The 24,744-nt window shown below is 41.4% G+C and overlaps 1 protein-coding gene across 1 annotated transcript in view; it reads right to left on the bottom strand.

The window, feature by feature from the left end:
• Positions 1–24,744, bottom strand: part of LOC122539512 (uncharacterized) — a 230,757-nt gene that overhangs the window by 58,405 nt on the left and 147,608 nt on the right. Inside the window, exons 13-15 of the mRNA XM_087994168.1 lie at positions 16,953–16,979; positions 12,656–12,811; positions 11,114–11,392 (exon numbers count right to left, since the gene is read on the bottom strand). Coding sequence (XP_087850294.1) covers positions 11,114–11,392; positions 12,656–12,811; positions 16,953–16,979 — 462 coding nt within the window. The remainder of the gene's footprint in view (positions 1–11,113; positions 11,393–12,655; positions 12,812–16,952; positions 16,980–24,744) is intronic.

Raw genomic sequence — 24,744 nt, 5'->3', positions numbered from 1 at the left:
TTTCCAGCTGTAAGAGCTGCTCCTTTTTTTGAGGTATGTAAGGTGTTGGAGGTGATTTCCTCGAATTGTTTTGGAACTTTGGAAAAAAAAAGTCAAAACAACAGCAGTTTAAAAGGGAGAAGAGCAGACAAAAGAAGCACAGGGTGAGGACAGTGCAGGAGAGAAAGAGAGTGAGAGTAAGAGTAAGAGTAAGAGTAAGAGTAAGAGTAAGAGTGAGAGTGAGAGTGAGAGTGAGAGTGAGTGAGAGAGAGAGAACCTGCACAGTTACTGCCTTTGCTGTTTGAATTCGTGTATTGCTGGACATTGGAGTGCATCTGAGAAAATTAACAAACAGTGAAATTCACAACTAATCTTGGAGGAACTGTTGGGTGAATTTCACAGCACAGAATCAGATAAGTTAATTTTTGTTTTAAGTCTGTCCAAGAGAGAGGCTGCAGTAGTGAGTATAGTGAATTCTTTCTTGATTACATGTTTTTGGAGATAAGTCTCTTGATTAAGTTTAAATATAAGTCATAGCTATTAATTTAACCTGGGGGAGTGTTTGTAGAGGAATAAGTTATTTTCTGGGTAGATTGTGAAAGAGCAAAAATGGTCTTTGCAGTGATATGTACTTCTTGTCAGATGTGGGAGTTTAAAGAGAGTTTAAGGGTTACTGAGGATGACATCTGTCATAAATGCTGTTGGATGCGAATCTTATGAGATCGAGTGGATCGGTTGAAGAGACAGATAGAAGCGATGTGGAATTTGCAACAGCAACAGTATGCGATGGATGGCAGTTATAGGAAGGGGGGAAAGTCTCAGATACAGTCACATAGATGGGTTAACTCCAGGAAGGGTAAGAGAGGTAGGCAGCTAGTACAGGAGTCTTTTGTGGATATCCTCATTTCAAACAGGTATGCTGTTTTGGAAAATGTAGGGGTGATGGATTCTCAGGGGAACATAGCACGAACAGCCAAGTTTCTGGTATTGAGACTGGCTCTAATACAACGAGGGGTACGTTGGCTTCCAAGAGATCAATTGTGTTAGGGGATTCTGTAGTCCGAGGTACAGACAGATGTTTCTGTGGCCAGCAGAGAAAAAGCAGAATGGTGTGTTGTTTCCCTGATGCCAGGATCAAGGATGTCTCAGAGAGGGTGCAGAATGTTCTCACGGGGGAGAGGGGCCAGCAGGAGGTCATTGTCCACATTGGAACCAATGACATTGGAAGGGAAAAGGTTGAGACTCTGAAGGGAGATTACAGAGAGTTAGGCAGAAATTTAAAAAGGAGGTCCTCAAGGGTAGTACTATCTGGATTACTCCCAGTGCTACGAGCTAGTGAGGGGAGGAAAAGGAAGATAGAGCAGATGAATGCATGGCTGAGGAGCTGGTGTATGGGAGAAGGATTCACATTTTTGGATCATTGGAATCTCTTTTGGGGTAGAAGTGACCTGTACAAGAAGGACGGATTGCACCTAAATTGGAAGGAGACTAATATACTGGCAGGGAAATTTGTTAGAACTGCTTGGGAGGATTTAAACTAGTAAGGTGGGGGGGTGGGACCCAGGGAGATAGTGAGGAAAGAGATCGATCTGAGACAGGTACAGCTGAGAAAAGAAGTGAGTCAAACAGTCAGGGCAGGCAGGGACAAGGTAGGACTAATAAATTAAACTGCATTTATTTTAATGCAAGGGGCCGAACAGGGAAGACAGATGAACACAGGGCATGGTTAGGAACATGGGACTGGGATATCATAGCAATTACAGAAACGTGGCTCAGGGATGGGAAGGACTGGCAGCTTAATGTTCCAGGATACAAATATTACAAGGGAAGGATAGAAAGGGAGCCAAGAGAGGAGGGGGAGTGGCATTTTTGATAAGGAATAGCATTACAGCTCTGCTGAGGGAGGATATTCCCGGAAATACATCCAGGGAAGTTATTTGGGTGGAACTGAGAAATAAGAAAGGGATGATCACCTTACTGGGATTGTATTATAGACCCCCCCCAATAGTCAGAGGGAAATTGAGAAACAAACTTGTAAGGAGATCTCAGCTATCTATAAGAATAATAGGGTAGTTATGGTAGGTGATTTTAATTTTCCAAAAATCGACTGGGACTGCCATAATGTTAAAGGTTTAGATGGAGAGGAATTTCTTAAGTGTGTACAAGACAATTTTCTGATTCAGTATGTGTATGTACCTACTAGGGAAAGTGCAAAACTTGACCTACTCTTGGGAAATAAGGCAGGGCAGGTGACTGAGGTGTCAGTGGGGGAGCACTTTGGGGCCAGCAACCAATTCTATTCATTTTAAAATAGTGATGGAAAAGGATAGACCAGATATAAGGATGCTGGATGACTAAAGAAATTGAGGGTTTGGTTAAGAAAAAGAAGGAAGCATATGTCAGGTATAGACAGGATAGATCGAGTGAATCCTCAGAAAAGTATAAAGAAAGTAGGAGTATACTTAAGAGGGAAATCAGGAGGGCAAAACGGGGACATGAGATAGCTTTGGCAAATAGAATTAAGGAGAATCCAAAACGTTTTTACAAATATATTAAGGACAAAAGGGTAACTAGGGAGAGAATAGGGCCCCTCAAAGATCAGCAAGGCGGCCTTTGTGTGGAGCCACAGAAAATGGGAGAGATACTAAATGAATATTTTGCATCAGTATTTACTGTGGAAAAGGATATGGAAGATATAGACTGTAGGGAAATAGATGGTGACATTTGTAAAATGTCCAGATTACAGAGGAGGAAGTGCTGGATGTCTTGAAACGGTTAAAGGTGGATATATCTCCAGGACCTGATCAGGTGTACCTGAGAACTCTGTGCGAAGCTAGAGAAGTGATTGCTGGGCCTCTTGCTGAGATATTTGTATCATCAATAGTCACAGGTGAGGTGCTGGAAGACTGGAGGTTGGCAAACGTGGTGCCACTGTCTAAGAAGGGCGGTAAAGACAAGCCAGGGAACTATAGATCAATGAGCTTGACCTCGGTGGTGGGCAAGTTGTTGGAGGGAATCCTGAGGGACAGGATGTACATGTATTTGGAAAGGCAAGGACTTCTTAGGGATAGTCAACATGGCTTTGTGCATGGGAAATCATGTCTCATAAACTTGATTGAGTTTTTTGAAGAAGTAACAAAGAGGATTGATGAGGGCAGAGCAATAGATGTGATCTATATGGACTTCAGTAAGGCATTCGACAAGGTTCCCCATGGGAGACTGATTAGCAAGGTTAGATCTCATGGAATACAGGGAGAACTAGCCATTTGGATACAGAACTGGCTCAAAGGTAGAAGACAGAGGGTGGTGGTAGAGGGTTGTTTTTCAGACTGGAGGCCTGTGACCAGTGGAGTGCCACAAGGATCGGTGCTGGGCCCTCTACTTTTTGTCATTTACATAAAATAATTTGGATGCGAGCATAAGAGGTACAGTTAGTAAGTTTGCAGATGACACCAAAATTGGAGGTGTAGTGGACAGCGAAGAGAGTTAACTCAGATTACAACAGGACCTGGACCAGATAGGCCAATGGGCTGAGAAGTGGCAGATGAAGTTTAATTCAAATAATTGCAAGGTGCTGCATTTTGGGAAAGCAAATCTTAGCAGGACTTATACACTTAATGGTAAGGTCCTAGGGAGTGTTGCTCAACAAAGAGACCTTGGAGTGCAGGTTCATAGCTCCTTGAAAGTGGAGTCGCAGATAGATAGGATAGTGATAATGGCGTTTGGTCTGCTTTCCTTTATTGGTCAGAGTATTGAGTACAGGCATTGGGAGGTCATGTTGCAGCTGTACTGGACATTGGTTAGGCCATTGTTGGAATATTGCGTGCAATTCTGGTCTCCTTCCTATCGGAAAGATGTTGTGAAACTTGAAAGGGTTCAGAAAAGAATTACAAAGATGTTGCCAGGGTTGGAGGATCTGGGCTACAGGTATAGACTGAACAGGCTGGGGCTGTTTTCCGTGGAGCGCGGAGGCTGAGGGGTGACCTTATAGAGGTTTACAAAATTATGAGGGGCATGGATAGGATAAACAGGCAAAGTCTTTTCCCTGGGGTCGGGGAGTCCAGAACTAGAGGGCATAGGTTTAGGGTGAGAGGGGAAGATACAAAAGAGACCTAAGGGGCAACTTTTTCACGCAGAGGGTGGTACGTGTATAGAATGAGCTGCAGAAGGTGTGGCGGAGGCTGGTACAATTGCAACATTTAAGAGGCATTTGGATGGGTATATGAATAGGAAGGGTTTGGAGGGATATGGGCCGGGTGCTGGCAGGTGGGACTAGATTGGATTGGGATATCTGGTTGGCATGGACGGGTTGGACCGAAGGATCTGTTACCATGCTGTACATCTCTATGACTCTGTGACCCATAGGCCGCAGTCAGTGAAGATGGACGACTGCACCTCCTCCATGATAATACTTAACACTGGAGCCCCCCAAGGATGCGTTCTCAGCGCCTTACTGTACTCCCTGTATACTCATGACTATTTTGCCAAATTCTGAACAAATGCCATCTACAAGTTTGCTAATGACACCACTCTAATGGATGGATATCAAACAACAATGAGTCAGAATACAGAAGGGAGATCGAGGGCTTGGTGATGTGTGCAATGATAACAACCTTCCTCTCAATTTCGGCAAAACTGAAGAACTGATGATTGACTTCTGAAAGAAAGGAGGAGAACACGCTCCCATCTATATCACAGAGCGGAGGTTGAGACAGCATCAAGTTCCTGGGAGTGACGATAACTGACAATCCGTAGTGGGCTTCCCATGTAGATGTGATGGTCAAGAAGGCACAACAAATTGTGTTCTTCAACCAAAAGAGAAAATGCTGGAAAATCTCAGTAGGTCTGGTAGCATCTGGAAGGAGAGAAAAGAGCTGACGTTTTGAGTCTAACTGACCCTTTGTCAAAGCTCTGTTCTTCTACAGGGCAGCTCAGGAAATTTGGCATCAAACACAGAACAGAGAAAATTACAGCACAGTACAGGCCCTTCGGCCCTCGATGTTGCGCCGACCTGTGAAACCAGTCTAAAGCCCATCTAACCGATAAGGATCCTCACCAACGTTTACAGACGCACCCATAAAAGGCATACTATCCAGGTGCATAATGGCCTGGTATGGCAACTGCTCTGCCCAGGACCATAAGAAACTACAGAAGGTGGAGTGCACAGCCCAGACCATTATGGAAGCCAACCTCCCATCTATAGATTCCATCTCATTGCTGTGGAAAAGCTGCCAACATCATCAAAGACCCATCCAACCACAGTAAAGATCTCCTACAACTTCTTCCATCAGGCAAAGGATACAGAAGCTTCCATCCAAGGCTTTTTTCATCCTATGATCTGTTCATCCTTGCTTACTATGATCTGCCTGTACTGCTCACAAACAAAGTTTTCACGATACTTAGGTACAGATGACAATAAATTTAATTAAATCAAATCATCAAATCTAATGTTCCATTTGTCTTCCCTGTTACCTGCTGAACCAGTTTGTTAACTTTTTGTGATTTATGCATGAGAGCCCACAAATCCCACTCCACAGTAGCTTTCAATAGTCTTTCTCCACTTAATATTCAGCTCTTTTGTTCTTACCTCACAATTTCCGGCATTACATTACATCTTCCAAGTTTTTGCACAGTCAATTCAACTATCTATGTCTGTCTGTAAATTCCTTCCCTCATTCAAGAATTTTTATTACAGTATTTGTGTCATCCACAAACTTGATGCTAGTACATTCACTTCTGTCATCCAAATAATGAATATATACTGTAAATAATTGTGGCCTCAGCACTGATCCCTGTGTCATCCTATCAGTTGCAGTTATCCTGAAAATGCCCCCTGCTTTTTCCGAACACTTTGTCCCTCAACCATGCTAATATACTAACTCTAAAACAAAGGGCCATTTTCTTAAAAGTAGTTCAATGCATTACCTCATCAAATGCTTTTTGACAATCCAAATATACTACAATTACAGGTTCCCTTTTTATGTATCTTTTTATTACCTCTTCAAAGAGCTGCAACAAATTTATCATGTATGATTTCCCCTTTGTGAAGTCATGATGACTCTGCTTGATTACATTATTTGTTTCGAAATGCTCTGCTATTACATCCTTATTAATAGACTCTAACATTTTACTAAGACAGATGTTAAGATAACCAGCCTGTGGTTATTGATATTTGTCTAGTTTCTTTTTTGAATAAGGGTGTTACATTTACAATTTTCCAATCCTCTAGGACTTTTTTAATGAATTCAAGAATTCTTGAAAGATTACTATCAGCACATTCACTAGCTCTGTAGCTACTTCTTTAAAATCTTAAAATGCAATCCATCAGATCCGTGGGCTTTATCGATATTAACACCACTAGTTTCCCCAGTACTTATTTTGTTTATTTCCTCCTCCATTATAGTCCCTTGAATATTTAGTATTTTTGTAATGCTATTAGAAAACAGCTATTGTTACCTATATCAGTGATTTGGATGAGCATATACAAGGCATGATTAGTAAGTTTACAGGTGACACTAAAATAGGAGTTTTGTGGACCATGAGGAAGGTTATCATAAATTGCAGGCAGTCCTTGATCAGCTGGGGAAGTGGGCCGAGAAATAGCCAATGGAATTTAATGTAGATAAGCATGAGGTCTTGCATTTTGGAAGTCACATCAAGGTCGGAGTTTCATGGTGAATAGTAGGACCTGAGGGAGTATATTGTAATATTGTATCTCCCCACAGGCCGCCTACTTGCGGAACGTTTCAGAGAACACCTCTGGGACACCCGGACCAACCAACCCAACCACCCCGTAGCCCAACACTTTAACTCCCCCTCCCACTCCACCAAGGACATGCAGGTCCTTGGACTCCTCCATCGCCAGACCATGGCAACACGACGGTTGGAGGAAGAGCGCCTCATCTTCTGCCTGGGAACCCTCCAACCACAAGGGATGAACTCAGATTTCTCCAGTTTCCTCATTTCCCCTCCCCCCACCTTGTCTCAGTCAAATCCCTCGAACTCAGCACCGCCTTCCTAACCTGCAATCATCTTCCTGACCTCTCCGCCCCCACCCCACTTCGGCCTATCACCATCACCTTGACCTCCCTCCACCTATCGCATTTCCAAAACCCCTCCCCCAAGTCCCTCCTCCCTACCTTTTATCTTAGCCTGCTGAACACACTTTCCTCATTCCTGAAGAAGAGCTTATGCCCGAAACGTCGATTCGCCTGTTCCTTGGATGCTGCCTGACCTGCTGCGCTTTTCCAGCAACACATTTTCAGCTCTGATCTCCAGCATCTGCAGCCCTCACTTTCTCTCACAGAACATTGGTGAGGCCAAACTTAGAGTATTGTGTTCAGTTTTGGTCACCTTGCTGTAGGAAGGATGTTATTAAACTGGAAAGAGTACAGAACAAATTTACAAGGACATTGTCAGGACTCAAGGGACTGAGTTATAGGGAGAGGTTGGACAAGCTAGGACTTTTTCCTTAGAGCGTAGAAAACTGAGGGGGATCTTATAGAAGTGTATAAGATCACAGATACAGTGAATGCACTCAGTCTTTTTCCCAGGGTTGGGGAATCAAGGACTACAGAGCATCAGTTTAAGGTTAAAGCGGAATGAATAAAAGGGAACTTGCAGGGCAATTTTTTTACACAGTGGGCAGTATGCATGTAGAATTAGCTGCCATCAGATGTAGTAGAGGCAGGTGCATTAACAATATTTAAAAAGGCATTTGGTTAAATACATGGATAAGAAAGGTTTAGAAGGATCTGGGTCAAGTGCAGGGAAATGGGGTTAGCATGGCTGGACATGTTGGTTGGCATGGACCTGTTTGGGCCAAAGGGCCTGTCTCTGTACTGTAGGACTCTATGACGCTATTAGTTGGCTCCATCCTACAGCAGAGCCTGGTTAACAGTCATCTTGGATTTTCCTTGCTATTGGGTCAAGACCTCATGCTGCTGGGATTGTGTGATGGTGATGTATAATGAACAACCGACATTAAAGTATTACATGTCCAACCCCCACCCACTCACTCAAACCAGTATCGAAGTATTGGTCATGCATGACCAGCTGAGATGGGCATGCCACTTTGACCACATTCCTGATACACAAGACTCACTAAAAAGAGGTATATTCTGAGCTTCATTATGGTAAGACATCCTTTGGCAAGAAGATGAAATGCTATAAGGAAAACTTTAAAGCCTCTCTAAACAATGTAACATCCATACTAGCATGTGTGAATCATTTGCCCTAGAAAGTACAAACTAGAGACAAAGCATCCATAAAAGTTCCAATCAATTTAACCATCGCTGTGTGGAACATGTGGAGGCCATTCACAAGCAGCAGAAAGACCGTGCAGAATATAAAGTGATCCAACAGACTGAACAATTTATTAGACCAGCAAAGTTGTGAATATTGGGAAGTATTTCAAGTTTCTAAAGAATCAGATAGTTAGCTATAGAATTGTTAAAAGTGTAAAATTTAACCCTTAACCTTTGTTGTCTTCAAGCCAACTTGCGACCTGATTTGCTGACTGCAGCCTTGTACTGTGTAGTCCCTAGCTGATACATGCTAAGGTGTCTGTGTAAATTAATATTGTGTACGCTGCAGAGTCTGAGAGACACTCAGTTCCAGACAACATAAGTAATCTAAAACTATACAAACTAATTAAGGTAACTGATTAGACCAGAGGGTCTGTTTCCACTCTGTGTGACTCCATGACTCTAAAACCCAGATTAATAGGCAAGGAATTACAGGCAATGACACAAGTTTTGAGATTTGTAGCTTAGGTTGAGGTTCTGGATGTAGTTTTGCTGAGCTAGAAGATTCATTTTCTGACGTTTCGTCACCCTACTGGGTAACATCTTCAGTGGACCTCAGGTGAAGCACTGCTGATAATTCCTGCTTTCTATTTATATGCTTGGGTTTCTTTGGGTTTGTGATGTCATTTCCTGTGGTGAAGTCACTTCCTGTTCTTTTCCTCAGGGGGTGGTAAATGGGGTCTAACTCAATGTGTTTATTGATAGAGTTTAGGATCGACTTAGACCCCATCTACCACCCCCTGAGAAAAAGAACAGGAAGTGACTTCACCACAGGAAATGGCATCACCACAGGAAATAACATTACCAACCCAAAGAAACCCAAACATATAAATAGAAAGCAGGAATTATCAGCAGTGCTTCGCCTGAGGCCCACTGAAGATGTTACCCAGTAGGGTGACGAAACATTTGGAAATGAACCTTCCAGCTCAGCAAGCAAACCTACATCTAGAACACTGACACAAATTTTTAATTCTTCTCTGGCCATGGGTTAAATGCCAGTGGGCTGGAGGACGACAAATTTGGTTGCATATTTTAAAGAATTGTGGTAGTGATGAACCAGGAAATTGCAGACTGGTAAGTCTCATGTCAGTGGTAGGGAAACTATTTGAGAAAATTCTGAAGTAGCAAATTAATACCCATTTAGAAAGGCATGGTTGAATTCAAGATAGTCAGCCTGACTCTGTGAGAGGAAGGTCATGCCTCACGAATTTGTAAGAATTTAAAAAAAATCTGTGGCTGAGGGAAGTTCAGTTGATGTAGTTTGTATGGATTTTAGCAAAGTTTTTGACAAGGTCTGACATGGGAGACTGACTGAGAAGGTTAAATTGCATGGAATTGAGGGAAACTTGGTGAGATGGATCAGAAACTGGCTTAGTAATAGGACACAAAGGGTAGTGGTAAAACACTGTTTGAGTGACTGGAGGCTGGTGTCCTGTGGTGTATCACAAGGATCAGTTACTGGAACCCTTATTGTTTGTTATATCATAAATAATATAGATACAAATGTGGGAGGAATGTGAAGCAAATTTGCAGATGACACCAGGATTGGTAGAGTAGATAATAGTGAAGAAGATGGTTGTAAGTTACAGGAAGATATAGTTGGGCTGATCAGATATGCAGACTAGTGGCAGATGGTATTTAACCCTGATAAATGAGAGGTAATGTACTTTGGAAGAAGAAACAAGATGAGGGTATATTTAATGCATGGGAGGATACTGGGTGGCTTAGAGGATCAGAGGAATCATGGAGTAATTATTGACAGACCCCTGACATTGGCAGAGCACATGAACAGGATAGCTAAGAAGGCACATTAGACACTTGCTTTCATCAGTCATGGCATAGAGTATAAGAGCAAGGAGATAATGTTAGAGTTGTACAGAGCATTGGTCAGGCCACAGAAGGAGTACTGTGCGTAATTCTGGTCACCTCACTCCAGGAAGGATGTGTTAGCACTGGAGGGTGAAGGTGAAGGTTCACCAGGATGGAGATGGAGAAATTGAGCTATAAGTAGAAACTAACTAGGTTTGGATTGTTTTCTTTTGAGCAGAGAAGACTGAGGGGCTCATGATTGAGGTGTATCAGATTATGATGGGTATAGAGAGCAGCTATTCCCCTTGGTTGAGGAATTAATCACGATAGGGTACAGTTTTAGGGTAAGTGGCAGAAGGTTCAAAAGTGATTTGGGAAAAATGTTTTAACTCACTGGGTGGTAGGTATCTGAATGCACTGCTGGCAATGTAGTTGAAGCTAGAAGTTGAAACTTTATTGCTGGAACAGCACAGCAGGTCAGGCAGCATCCAGGGAACAGGAGATTCGATGTTTCGGGCACAGGCCCTTATCATTCCTGAAGAAGGGCCTGTGCCCGAAACGTCGAATCTCCTGTTCCCTGGATGCTGCCTGACCTGCTGTGCTGTTCCAGCAATAAAGTTTCAACTTTGATCTCCAGCATCTGCAGACCTCACTTTCTCCAGTTGAAGCTAGAAACCTTACAACCTTTAAAAATATTTGAATGAGCACTTCAAATAAAGTAACATTCAAGGATGTGGGACAAGTGCAAGATATTAGGATTAGTGTACTTTTAGTGGTAATTTTATCAGTGTAGAATCGATGGGCTGAAGGGTATTTTCTGTACTGTCTGAATCTGTGCAAATTCTCTCATTTTCATGATCCACCAATCCCTCGTAATTCAGTTGATTATCTCTGAAAATTCATAAGAATACCATTTACTGAAGAATTCTTATTTATACTGAAGCTAAGTTGCCTTCCGTACATTCTTTGATAACTGGCAGCTTTGCTGGCTACATCTTGGGAATAAACAACAAAAATACCTGTCGTCTTGAAACTCATGGCCATCCTTTTTCTGACATCATATTTTTCCATTGATATAATTCCATTTGGATTGGCAAAGAGGAATTCTTGTCGTGAGGTAAACGATTCAAATGCATTGTATTTGGCAAACCACCTATTCTTATGGACAAGAAATGAAGCTTGCTTTCGAAACAGATCACCCATCTGCCATTTCTCCAAAGTAATAGTCCCATTGTCAAAGTAACGGACAAAGTAGTTAGGATATTTCACGGATTCCAGTGACATATATTTATCTGAATCTGAAAAAAAAGAAATATCTGTGAGCCAGGACAGAGTTTAAAGATGTTCTAGCCACAAAAAAATTTAGGATACTGGATTGGACTGGGAGGTGGATAACAGATGAAAGACCTAGCCAAACATCAGACATTTCATACAAAATTCTAGGCATACATGTTCAGATCCTTCTATCTGCAGAGGACAGATCCTATATGCATAGGATAAACATAAATTATAAATGCTGAAGCAAGTAGTAACATTACTATAGTAAAATTCTTAAACTGAGGAATAATACTTTACTCCAGTTTTAAAATATTATTAATTGTTTTAATTTTCCCCTTAACTTCCAATCATTTTCCCATTCAGTGAACTTTCCAAGTTTATTCCTGTTTGATATCTAAAACATTTTTAACTACCCAAGCAAAACTAATCTTTTCTACTCCTTTTTATAAGTTTGCCAAAAGATAATCTTGAGGCAAGAAATGCAGTGTTTTGGACTTTCAAAAGCTATGTAATAGGGAGTCACATCATTTTATTAAGAAAATACTTGTATGGAAATTGAGCACTGCTGATTGTCCCAGCATTGGTTGCCCTTGCCTAGTTAGCCTGGACAAGGTGGTACTGGACTGTCTTCTTGAACAACTGCACCACACTCTTTGACTCTGACCTCCAGCATCTGCAGTCCTCACTTTCTCCTGTAGTATAGATAGTCTAATTTTACCTGGTAAGAAATAAGCCATTCCAACTTCTAATTTCTGACATGAATTTGCCCTATTTCTGTTGGATAGACTAGATCTGGATTTGAAAACAACAATTCTGGCTCAGTGGTTAGCACTGCTGCCTCACAGCGCCAGGGCTGCACGTTCGATTCCAGCCTCGGTTGACTGTCTGTGTGGAGTTTGCACATTCTCCCTGTGTCTGCGTGGGTTTCCTCCGGGTGCTCCGGTTTCCTCCTACAGTCCAAAGATGTGCAGATCAGGTGAATTGGCCATGCTAAATTGCCCCATAGTGTGAGGTCATTTAGTCAGAGGGAAATGGGTCTGGGTGGGTTACTCTTCGGAAGGTCGGTCTGGACTGGTTGGGCCGAAGAGCCTGTTTCCACACTACAGGGAATCTAATCTAATCTAATCAAAATTCAAGAAATCAAGCAAGCATACACATTAGAAAAAGAGAAAACTTCAGGAATACACTTACAGTGGAAAATTAATCAATCAAAGCAATTCTTAGCCTACATTCTAGCTACTGATGTCACAAAATTTCTAATAATTAGGTATGTTGGTCCTTACTGGAAATAGCTTTGTAGAGGGCTGGGGTGAACAAAAAGCTCATCTGGAGTACTCTTGTATTGTTGTACTTTTCAAGTAACAGTCTTTTGTTGACAAAATCTATGGAAATGGTCAGACCGTTCATGTTGTTAATGAAATGTGGGTCGCTTCCATGTACTGAAATAAAGAACAAGCATCATTTGTATTTAATACTTGATATTTGGGCAACTGTACAACTTCCTTCAATACAGCATTCTGTGCTATGCTACTGCTGAGGAGGAGAAAGAGAAACTCTGCTGCCTGATATCATTTTAAACTAAAAATTTGGCAAAAGCAAAGACATTTACGTCTATCAAAAGAAGGTGTTTGCAGGTTCCCAGGTCTGGGAAAAAAAATCACCAAACCGTTCCCACTCTGGGATGGCTCAGTGGTTGGCGTTGCTGCCTCACAGCGCGAGGGACCCAGGTTCAATTCCAGCCTCGGGCAACTGTCTGTATGGAGTTTACACATTCTCCCCTTGGGTTTCCTCTGGGTGCTCCAGTTTCCTCCCACAGTCCAAAGATGTGCAGGTCAGGTGCATAGGTCTTGCCAAATTGCCAATAGTGTCCAGGGATGTATAGGTTAGGTGCCTTAATCAGGAGTAAATATAGGGTAGCGGTATGGGTCTGAATGGGTTACGCTTTGGAGGGTCGGTGTGGACTTGTTGAACCAAAGGGCCTGTTTCCACACTACAGGGATTTAAAACTAATCCTAATTCTAATTCTAATCTTTAACAATGCCAGTAAAAGGAAACAGTTTTGAAAGAGTTAATGTTGATGTTGCATTAAGCTCCACCCAATTTGATGATGTCACACAATCTCTGGGTGGAAAAAGAAATTAGCATTTGTCAGGAACAGTTGTATGCTTCTGAGAGTCCTCAGTAATTATACTTGATGAGTAATATAAATTGCACTTTTTGTTATTCTGCAATAACTTATTAACAGGTGCCTCTTCCTTTCAGGCTCACCAGTGGCCTATCCTCTTCCATTGATAATTATGCAAATGGGATTAGTTCAGTTTAGGAAACCAGATGGGTATGGACGAGTTGGGCCGAATGGTCTGTTTCCATGCTGTATGACTCTAATACTCTAAAATGATGGCCCCAGCCACTATAGTGCCCACCTAATTTTGAAAAGTTTCAGTTGCAGAAGTTGACATCCGATGCTCTCTCCAAGGACATCCAGGAATGTCTATACCCACGATCGGTGAGGAATGTGAGATCAGCCATGATCCCATTTAAGCATGGAGCAGGCTCAAATACCTGAATGCCTATTCCTGTTCCTATTTCCCTTGGTTTAATTGTCTTAAAACAGAAGTCGATAGTCATGGATTATGCTCCCTTCATAGGCCACCTGCTCAGATCTATTGAAGGCTACTTTTAGTCAGATCCAGAATGAGGTCCTCTGTATGCACCCATCTCTGCGTTAGGTGCCTAAAGATCAGAAGTGCCTAAAGTGAAGAGAATATTGAAAGAGAAGGAGGAGAGTAAATTAAAGTGGAGTTGGAGGGGATGGTCAGGAGCTTGGCTTTTAAATACAGAGCTGAAAATGTGTTGCTGGAAAAGCGCAGCAGGTCAGGCAGCATATAGGGAACAGGAGAATCGACGTTTCGGGCATTAGCCCTTCCTCATTCCTGAAAACGTCGATTCTCCTGTTCCCTAGATGCTGCCTGACCTGCTGCGCTTTTCCAGCAACACATTTTCAGCTCAGATCTCCAGCATCTGCAGACCTCACTTTCTCCTTTTAAATACAGAGTTGAGTGAGCTTAACTAGCTCTGAAAACAAAAAACATTGAAAATCATAGCAGGTCAGACAGCACCCATGGATTGACAGCAAGTGAATGTTTCAACTCTAGATGATCTTACTCTGGAATCTACTCTGGAATTAATCTGTTTAGAGTTTAAAAGGGACATGTATTTCTAAGCTGAAAATGTGTTGCTGGAAAAGCGCAGCAGGTCAGGCAGCATCCAAGGAATAGGACGTTTCGGGCATAAGCCCTTCTTCAGGAATGAGGAAAGTGTGTCCAGCAGGCTAAGATAAAAGGTAGGGAGGAGGGACTTGGGGGAGGGGTGTTGGAATTGCGATAGGTGGAGGGAGGTCAAGGTGAGGGTGATAGGCCGGAGTGGGGTGGGGGCGGAGAGGTCAGGAAGATGATTGCAGGTTAGGAAGGCGGTGCTGAGTTCGAGGGATTTGACTGAGACAAGGTGGGGGGAGGGGAAATGAGGAAACTGGAGAAATCTGAGTTCATCCCTTGTGGTTGGAGGGTTCCCAGGCAGAAGATGAGGCGCTCTTCCTCCAACCGTCGTGTTGCCATGGTCTGGCGATGGAGGAGTCCAAGGACCTGCATGTCCTTGGTGGAGTGGGAGGGGGAGTTAAAGTGTTGGGCTACGGGATGGTTGGGTTGGTTGGTCCGGGTGTCCCAGAGGTGTTCTCTGAAACGTTCCGCAACTTAGATGTAGACCTCCAATTTCAGCATACAATGTTTTTTTATAATTCATTCACAGAATGGGAAATCACAGGTGAGCATTTACTGTCCATCCCTATTGGCCCTGAGATGCTGTTGGTGAGCTACTTTTTGAACTGCTGCAGTCCATGCAGTGCAGTAAACCTATAATGCTTTTAGGGGCAGAGTTTCAAGTTTTGACTCAGCAACAGTGAATGGACACTGATATACTTCAAGTCAGGATGGTTTATAGCTTGCAGAAAAACTTGCATTTGTGGCATTCCCGTGTATCTCCTGCTCTCATCCTTCTCAGTGTTTGAGGTGACTGACATAGGAAGTGCTGTCCAAGAAGCCTGGGTGAGTTGCTTCAGTGCATCTTGTAGATAATACACACTTCTGCCACTGTACAAAGTGTTGATGGGGTGTTAATCAAGCAAGCTGCTTTACCTCTGGTAACTTCTTGAGTGTTCCTCGAACTGTGTTCATCCAGTTAAATAAAGAGTATTCCATCACACTCCCGCCTTAAGTGTTGCAGATATTTCACAAGCTTTGGGGAATAAGGAGTAAGCTATTTGAAATAGAAATCCTAGCTTCTGACTTCTTCTTGTAGCCATAGCATTTAGATAGCTGATTCCATTCAGTTGCTGGTTACTGGTAATAGTAGGTTTTGAGAAGATTTGTAGCTCAGATTGAGGTTCTGGATGTAAGTTTGCTCACTGAGCTGGAAGGTGTGTTTTCAGATGCTTCGTCACCATACTAGGTAACATCATTAGTGTGCTTTACAAAATACCTTGCAAGAACTGTAACAAACACTACATTGGACAAACAGGCAGAAAACTAGCTATCAGGATACATGAACATCAACTAGCTACACAGAAAAAAGACATGATCCACTCTCACTAGTATCTTTTCATACAGATGAGGAAGGACACCACTTTGACTGGGACAAAACATCCATCGTAGGACAGGCCAAACAGAGACATGCACAGGAATTCCTTGAAGCATGGCATTCCAACTGGAACCTTATCAACAAACACATTGACCTGAATCCCATTTACCACCCCAGGAGAAAAAGAACAGGAAATGACATCACCACAGGAAATTGCATCACCAGAGGAAATGATGTCACCAACCCAAGGAAACCTAAACACATAAATAAAAAGCGGACCATACCACCAGTGCTTTACCGGAGGCTCACTGATGATGTTACCCAGTATGGTGAGGAAACGTCTGAAAACAAACCTTCCAGCTCAGCAAGCAAACTTACATCCAGGTTACTAATAATCCTAATGAGGTTGACAGTGGGGTCACAGAAGGTTGGGTCGTTACATTCACTCACATTAGAGATGGTCATTGTCTGACACATATGTATAACCCAAGCTGAATGTTCACGAGGTATTCCTTCGTAAGGGCACAGGCTGTTTCAGAATTGGGGGAACAAGAAATAGTGCTGAACATTGCGTGGTCATCTGTGATCATCCTTACTTCTTACCTTATGATGAAGGAAAGCTTATCCATGATACAACTGAAGATGTTTGGTTTCAGGATACTACATTGAGGAATTAAAACAATTTACTGCTGCTGCCTTAGTGCACTCTCATAACTCTTATCCAAAATGCCTTTAAATTATTTTTAAATATGTTACAACAGACGTCTGCACTGGATCTACTTGTGATTTCTAGTGATGGAACTAGGCTTTAGCACTGTGTAATGTGTATTATATTGAGGTCAACTCATTCTGGATAGTTTAGATGAGCCACATTATCGTGTTTTTGTGGTTTCTAGTAATAGGAATAAGTATGAAAACCAGTTGTTAGATAATGTTAACATTACATACCTCTGTTATAATATTCACAATGAGATGCTGAAACAAGGAAGAAAAATAAATTAGTTATTAATTACAATTTGATTTTAGATAGAATTGTTACATATAATTCATTCTCCTGCTCCTCGGATGCTGCCTGGCCTGCTGTGTTTTTCCAGCACCACACTTTTCAACATATAATTCATTGTTGTACTTCCCCTACTTCTATAGATAGCTTAATAGCTTATAACATGTCAGTCATGACTCAGTTAATAGATGTTGTGGGTGGCACGGTGGTTAGCACTGCTGCCTCACAGCGCCAGAGACCCAAGTTCAATTCCCGCCTCAGGAGACTGTGTGCAGTTTGCACATTCTCCCTGTGTCTGCGTGGGTTTCCTTCAGATGTTCCGGTTTTCTCCCACAGTCCAAAAATGTGCAGGTTAGGTGAATTGGCCATGCTAAATTGCCCGTAGTGTTAGGTGAAGGGGCAAATGTAGGGGCACGGGTCTGGGTGGGCTGCGCTTCGGCGGGTTGGTGTGGACTTGTTGGGCCGAAGGGCCTGTTTCTACACTGTAAGTAGGTAATCTAATCTAATCTAACTCTAACCTAAGTCATAAGGTAGTGGATTTAAGAGCCACTTCAAACACTTGAGCACTGTTATGAATCAGGCTAGACCCCCTTAAAATGTTTTAAGATGGTAACCCAGACCCTAACCTTTTTAGTTGTTTTAAGCAGATGTAAGGTGGCTTTTTCAGTAGTGATGCAGCTGGTCAAACCGCTCAGTTTTAAACAAAACAGCACTTATTTATAGACTTACTGAATGAAACACAAACAAAACAGAGTATAATATAGAATAACTTAACCTATCTGAAAATCCAACTTACTCTATCAAACTTAATGATGCTGTTCCAATTTCTTGCAACATCCCATAATCACAACTCGTGGCAAAAAAGGTAATTTCAAACCCAGGAGAGATGTTGGAGAGAGGATCCACCAGGGATCATTTGTTGAAGCATGGAATCTCTTTTCACTGTAGCTGCTTCTCTGTCCTCAGCAGTTTCTAAATGCGAAAACTAAACCAAACTAGGAAAGTTCCTGAACTGGGAGAACTGGCCACTCCCCTTTCATTGTACTGTTTAAAAAAAAAACCTAAAGGCCTCCCCTGATTGTTGACTTAGGCAGTCTCTGGTAGCCATATTGGCACCTCTGCCTTTTACAGCCCCTTCTGAAAAAAACAAGGTCAACATAACCTTGTTAAAGGAGCAGCATCATCACAAAAAACAAAGCTGACACTCCACTGCATTAATGAGGGAGAATTGCACTTTAGAGTTGTTATGTTTCAAAGTGAGATATTAAAATGATTACTCATCTATTCTTTCAGTGGGACTACTTTAAAGAAAAGCAAGGGAATTATCCCCACTGTTGGGGCCAATACCTAATTGCTCAATAAACATTATAATAAGAAACAGATGGTCTTGTAATGATGTCACTGAGAGCTTGTTGTGCCTAATTTGCATACCATGTCACCTCAAAGAAGTATCTACTTTATTGGCTAAAATAATGTGGGGTTTTCTGAGTTTTGAAAGTTGCTATACAAATTCCTTCTTTTAGAAGTTAAAATAATTCTAAATATTAAAGATTTGGCATGATGGGACAATTTATTCCATGACATCAGAAGCAATACTAACAGGTTGACTACTTCATAGAACAGGATTCTGTATTTAACATGGCACTTGATTACTGATGGTGATAGACACAAACTAAAGATATTGGAAACTTTCTGGTCATGCAATCTATGATATAAGAAATGTAAGAATATCTACTAAATATCATTTATTTTACAGGTTGGATTTTGAACTGGTAGCATGTGGGTTTTGTTCTGCATATGAGGGGTTTGAATGATACACTTGTCAGCATTTCTGGCACATGGCTTTTTAAGGTAATATGACAGAGTCAGTCCCTGGAGTAAAAATGGGAATTTCATTACAAGAGTTTTACAAGCATACATACATATTAAAGAGCATAAGATTTCTTTCTGTTAGAAAAATCAGGAATTGATTATTTTTGGTCAGGGAAAATCTTATAGATTGGAATATTTTTGTTTCCACTTCACAGAAGTCCTGGTTGAGGTTAGATGTATGAAACACTTGCCCATGAAGAAAGTGCTATCATAGTCTCAAGAGTGGAGATTGAAAGAAACAGATAAGTGAAACTAATAGACATGATAGAAAAGAGAATGGAGGTTGAATATTATAAAGTAATGGTGTTGACATAGATGGAATTGCATATTTACTGTGTGTTTCAAAAATTTTCAAATTTTGTTATATGTAAATAGTTTGGCTTATTCTCTTTTGCATATTCTGTTGTTCAAACCATACTGCAGCATTGCAGGCTTGTGATTCAGTGAACGACCACCTTACTGAATAAAATGAAACAAAATATCCTTCATCAAGTCAGATTTAAGACTTGTTCAGTAATAGTCATAGTCATTGAGGTCTATTAGCCCTTTAGCTCACTGAGTCTGCACAGGCCAAAACAACCACCTAAATATTCTGATCTTATTTTCTAGTACTTGGTCCCTAGCCTTATATATCTTGGCAAATTCAAACATACATCTAAATACTTCTTAAATATTATAATGGTTTCTTCCTCAACCACCCTAATGGGCAGTGAATCCCAGATTCTCCATCTGGGAGAAAAATGTTTCCGCCCATTCCCTCTAAACCTCTTGCTCCTTACTGGAAACTGTGCCCCCTATCACTGATCCATCTATCAAGGAGAACATTTTCTTCTTGTGCACCCTACCTATGCTCCTCATAATTTTATACATCTATATCATGTACCCCCTCAGTCTCCTCTGCTTGAACCCATTCACAAGTAATAATCACACCACACAAGTGCCAGGCATTGATACTGTCTACAATAGTGTCTACAATTGGAGGTCAGAGGCTAGGAATCCTGCCACAAGTAACTCACCTCCTCACTCCTGAAACCCTGTCCACCATCTACAAGGCACAAGTCAGGAGTGTGATGGAATACTCTGCACCTGCCTGAATGGGTGCAGCTCTGACAATACTCAAGAAGCTTGACACCATCCAGGACAAAGCAGCCTGCTTGATTGGCACCACACATACAAACACCCATTCTCTCCACCACTGACATTCTGTAGCAACAGTACATACACTAGATTGGCAAATTTCAGTAAAAGGTACATAGTGAGGAAATCATTGCCTCAGTGAGATTTAGACAAAGTGTGAAGTTGGGAATTTGATTCACAGGGGAATTTGGTACATAAGGGGACAGAGGTAACTATCTTTGATCACTTTTATTAGTCTCAAGTAATTGGTTTTCCTTGTCCTATCTCGAAACTAGAAAAATGAATGTTTCAATTATATTACTTTTACTACACAAATTATTAACTAATTCACTAATGAAATAAATTGAATAGTGTGTATGAGTAAGGTATATTAGGATTTTTTTACAGTGGCTAGGTGTATCTAATTAGTAAAGGAAGGGCATTAAAAATGGGTACTGTAGGATGCTTCTCCTTTATTAGGTAATCACTTGTGCAGGAAATAATGTCATTTGCATCAGTTTTAGCTCCAGGTTTCAGAACTTGAACAGCAGCTGATGTCACTGCACTATATTTGTGAGGGTAAGTGTTTCCAGAATTGGTCAAGCTGCAGTTTAAGTGTTTCCTGGGATAGCTTAACATATCAGGCTTTTACAAAGCTACAGGTAGGTACTACAAACTTCTCAAAGAGCATCCAACTCTCCAACTAGTACTTAGATTTGAATACTAACAAGAGTGATGAATCCTCCAGCCAGTTTTAATAAATTCTGTCAGGGATTGTTCGCACCACTAACAAGGCCAGCATTCAACCACATTTGTGTGTGCCTGAATTCATATGAAGGCCAAAACCAATAACGTTCGCAAGTTGTCTTCCCTAAAGAATATTAGTAAACAGGATTGATATTTAGAAGTTTCCAATGTAGTCTCATGGATACCTTAATGATGACTAGCTTTGAATTCCAGATTTAGCAATTGCATTTAAATTTCCCGTCTGGCATGATGGGATTTGAACACACATCTCCAGAATATTAACCTGATCTTCTAGTCTGGTGACGTTTCCATAGCACTGCCCAGAGGTGGCTCAGATGTATGAGGTGTGGAAATGGTGGTTGAAGGAAAATGGGGAAAGCCTTGGTAATTCAGTATTGAAGAAATGTTTTTGCAGCTACAGACAAGAATCCATGATGGTGTTTTGTGTCCTTGATTGGATTTTGATTTTATTGTCACGTGTCCTTGGTGTCAAGGTAAAGGATGTCACTGAGTAATAGCAGAGAACTCTGATTTGGGGAAGGTGAACTGCCAGCAGTTCGGGTCCACGTTGAAATCAATATCATTGTTAGAAAGGGAACAAAAATAGAAAATGCTGGAGAAACTCTGCAGGTCTTGCAGCATCTGTGAAAAGAGGAACAATTAACATTTGATTTCTTCAGAACTTCAGAGGACACTAATATTAACTCTTTTTCTCTCCATGGATGCTGCCAGAACGGTTAAGCTTCTCCAGTATCTCTGTGCGTGCTCCAGATTTCCGACATCCACAGTACTTTGCTTTTAATTATTTGAAAGGGAAATGCAATTCTGTAGTCAGAAATAAAGCAGTTCAATGGAAGGTTATGAAGCCAGACCTCAAAATACTTATCAAAAGCATTTGATAAGGTGCCGCACAAAAGATTAATACACAGGATAAAATAACATGGGATGAGGAATAATTTATTAGACGATTGGCTAACCAACAGCAAGCAGAGAGTCTGGATAAATGGGTCTTTTTCTAGGTGGTAGGAAGAAACTAGTGGGGGCCATAAGGTTCATCCTCAAGTTCAAACTATTAATAATCTATATTAATGACTTGGATATGGGATAGAAAATATTATAGCCAAATTTGTAGATTACTTTCAAATAGGTGGGAAAGTAAGTTGCAACAAAGAAATAAAAAATTTACAAATGGATATAGATAGGTTAGGCAAATGAGTAAAAATTTGACAAATGAAGTTTAATAAGTGAGGTTATCCATTTTTGTTGGAGGAAGAGAAATGCAACTTAATATCTAAATAGAGAAAAATATCAGTATGTTTGGTTCAGAGGGATCTGTGTGCCCTTGTGCATGAATTGTGGAAAAATAAGATGTAGGTACAGCACGAAATGGAGGGCCAATGAAAGTTTGGCATTTATGCTGAAGGGAAAAAGTATACAAGTAAAGAAGTGATGTTGCAACTGTACAAGGCATCAGTAAGATCACATCTGGATTACTGTGTACAATTTTTGTCTCTTTACTTGAGAGGAGATGTAGTGTATTGGAGGCAGGTCAGAGGAGGTTCAGTATATTGTTTTGGGAGATGAGGGATTTGTTTTATGAAGCAAGATTGAGCAGTTTAAGGCTATACTCTCTGGAGATTAGAAGAAATACAGGAAATCTAATTGATACGTATAAAATGCTAAAAGGCATTAACAAAGTAGGTATAGAAAGGATGTTTCCTCATGTTGAGCAATCTAGAACAAGAGATCATAATGGTCGGATGAGGGGTAGCAGATTTAAGACCGAGATGAGGAGAGTGGAGTTGAGGCCAAGATGAAATAGATGGCAAGGCATACAAATAGTTTATAGAGAGATATTGATAGGTTAAATAAGTGGGCAAGAATTTGGCAAATGGAGTATAACATGGAAAAATGTAAAGTTGTTCATTTTGGAAGGGAGAATAAAAAAATCAGAAAGTGATTTAAATGGACAGAAACTGCAGAAAGCTGCAACACCTAGGGATTTGAGGGGACTTGCTCATAAAGCATAGATAGCTAGCAGCCAGGGTGCAGCAGGTCATCAGGAAGGCTCATGAAATGCTGGCCCTTATTTCAAGTGTATTGCAGTATAACAATAAGGAAGTCTTACTGCAACTGTACAAGGCGCTAGTGAGACCACATCTGGAGTTCTGTGAGCAGTTTTGGTCCCCTTATTTAAGGAATAATATTATTTCATTGAAGGCAGTTCAGAGGTTTACTAGGATGGTCCCCAGTATGGAAGGACTATCTTATCAGCAAAGCTGAAAGAGGTCACCAATTGTGCCACAAGGATGAGTGCCAATTGCACTATTGTTTGTCATTTATATAAATGATTTGGACCAGAATATAGGAGGCATGATTAGTAAATTTGTGGTTGACACCAAAATTGGTGGTAGAGTGGTTAGTGAAGGTTATCCAAGAGTATAATGGGATCTTGGTCAACTGAGAAATGGCAGAGGGAGTTTAATTCAGGTAAATGTGAGGGATTACATTTTGGTAAGACCGTGGGGAGTGTTGTCAAACAGAGAAACCCAGGGGTGCAGGCAGAGAATTCTGATCAGGTGCAATAATTTTGCAGAAGGTTCAAGGTTTCAATGTTGGGAAACTAGTCATCCTGAGAGCAGGAGTTTTAATCTATGAAGCATCAAGGTTATGAGAATCAGAGATAATGGTATTACAGCTGAAAAAAGGCAACAATAGAGGCATGAGGGGGGGGCTGGGTAGAATTGACTGGAAGAGGAGCCAAACAGGAAAGACAGTGGAACAGCAATAGCAGGGGTTTCTGGGAGCAATTCAGGAGACACAGCAGAGACACATCTGGAGGAAAAAGAAATCTGGTACTGGGCAGATGAGGCAACCGTGGCTGACTAGGGAAGTCAAGGAGAGCATAAAAGCAAAAGAGAAAGCATAAAATGTGTCAAAGGGCAGTGGGAAACCAGAGGATTGGGAAGCTTTCAAAGACCAACACAGCACAACAAAAAAATAAGGGACAAGCTTAAATATAAAGATAAGCTAGCCAGTAATATAAAGGAAGTCTGTAAAAGTTTCTTTAAATATATAAAGGGCAAAAGAGAGGCAAAAATAGACAGTGGACCGCTGGAAAATGATGCTGGAGAGATAGTAATGGGGAACAAGGAAATGGTTGAGAAACTGAATAATTATTTCATATCAGTCTTCACAATGGAAAATATGAGCAATATCCCAAAAATTCAAAAGAATGAGGGAGCAGAGCTGAGTATGGTGGCCATCACCAAGGAGAAGGTGCTAGAAAAACTGAATGGCCTGAAGGTGGATAAATCACCTAGACAAGATGGACTACACCCCAGAGTTCTAAGGGAGATAGCTGAAGAGATAGTGGAGGCATTAGTGGTGATTATTCAGGAATCGCTAGAGTCTGGGAGGGTTCCAGAGGACTGGGAAATCACTAACGTGATACTGACATGAGTAAGGCAAAAGACAGAAAATTACAGACTTATTAGCCAAACCTTGGTCATGGGTAAGGTCCTGGAATCCATTGTGAAGCATGAGATTTCTGAATACTTGGAAGTGTACGGTAAAATAGGGCAAAGTCAGCATGATTTCATGAAGGGGAGGCCATGCCTGACAAATCTGCTAGAATTCTTTGAGGGAGTAACAAGCAGGTAATACCAAGGAGAGCCAATGGATGTTATCTCCCTGGACTTCAAGAAGGCCTTTGACAAGGTGCCGCACAGAAGGCTACTGAGTAAGATAAGGGCCTATGGTGTTAGAGGCAAGGTGCTAGCCTGGATAGAAGCTTGACTGTCTGGCAGAAAGCAGAGAGTGGGGATAAAAGGGTCTTTGTCAGGATAGCAGCCGGTGACAAGTGGTGTTCCGTATGGCTCAGTGTTGGGACCACAAATTTTCAATTTATACATTAACGATCTAGATGAAGGGACTGAGGGCATGCTGGCTATGTTTGCAGATGATACAAAGATAGGTTGAGAGACAGGTAGCGTGGAGGAG

This window comes from Chiloscyllium plagiosum, unplaced genomic scaffold (genome assembly GCF_037043375.1).
Source record: "Chiloscyllium plagiosum isolate Xiang-an unplaced genomic scaffold, Cpla_swu_hap1 HiC_scaffold_2, whole genome shotgun sequence".
Taxonomy (NCBI): Eukaryota; Metazoa; Chordata; class Chondrichthyes; order Orectolobiformes; family Hemiscylliidae; genus Chiloscyllium; species Chiloscyllium plagiosum.
Note: the sequence above shows the minus strand (reverse complement) of the source record. Positions and strands in the feature narration are given on the sequence as shown.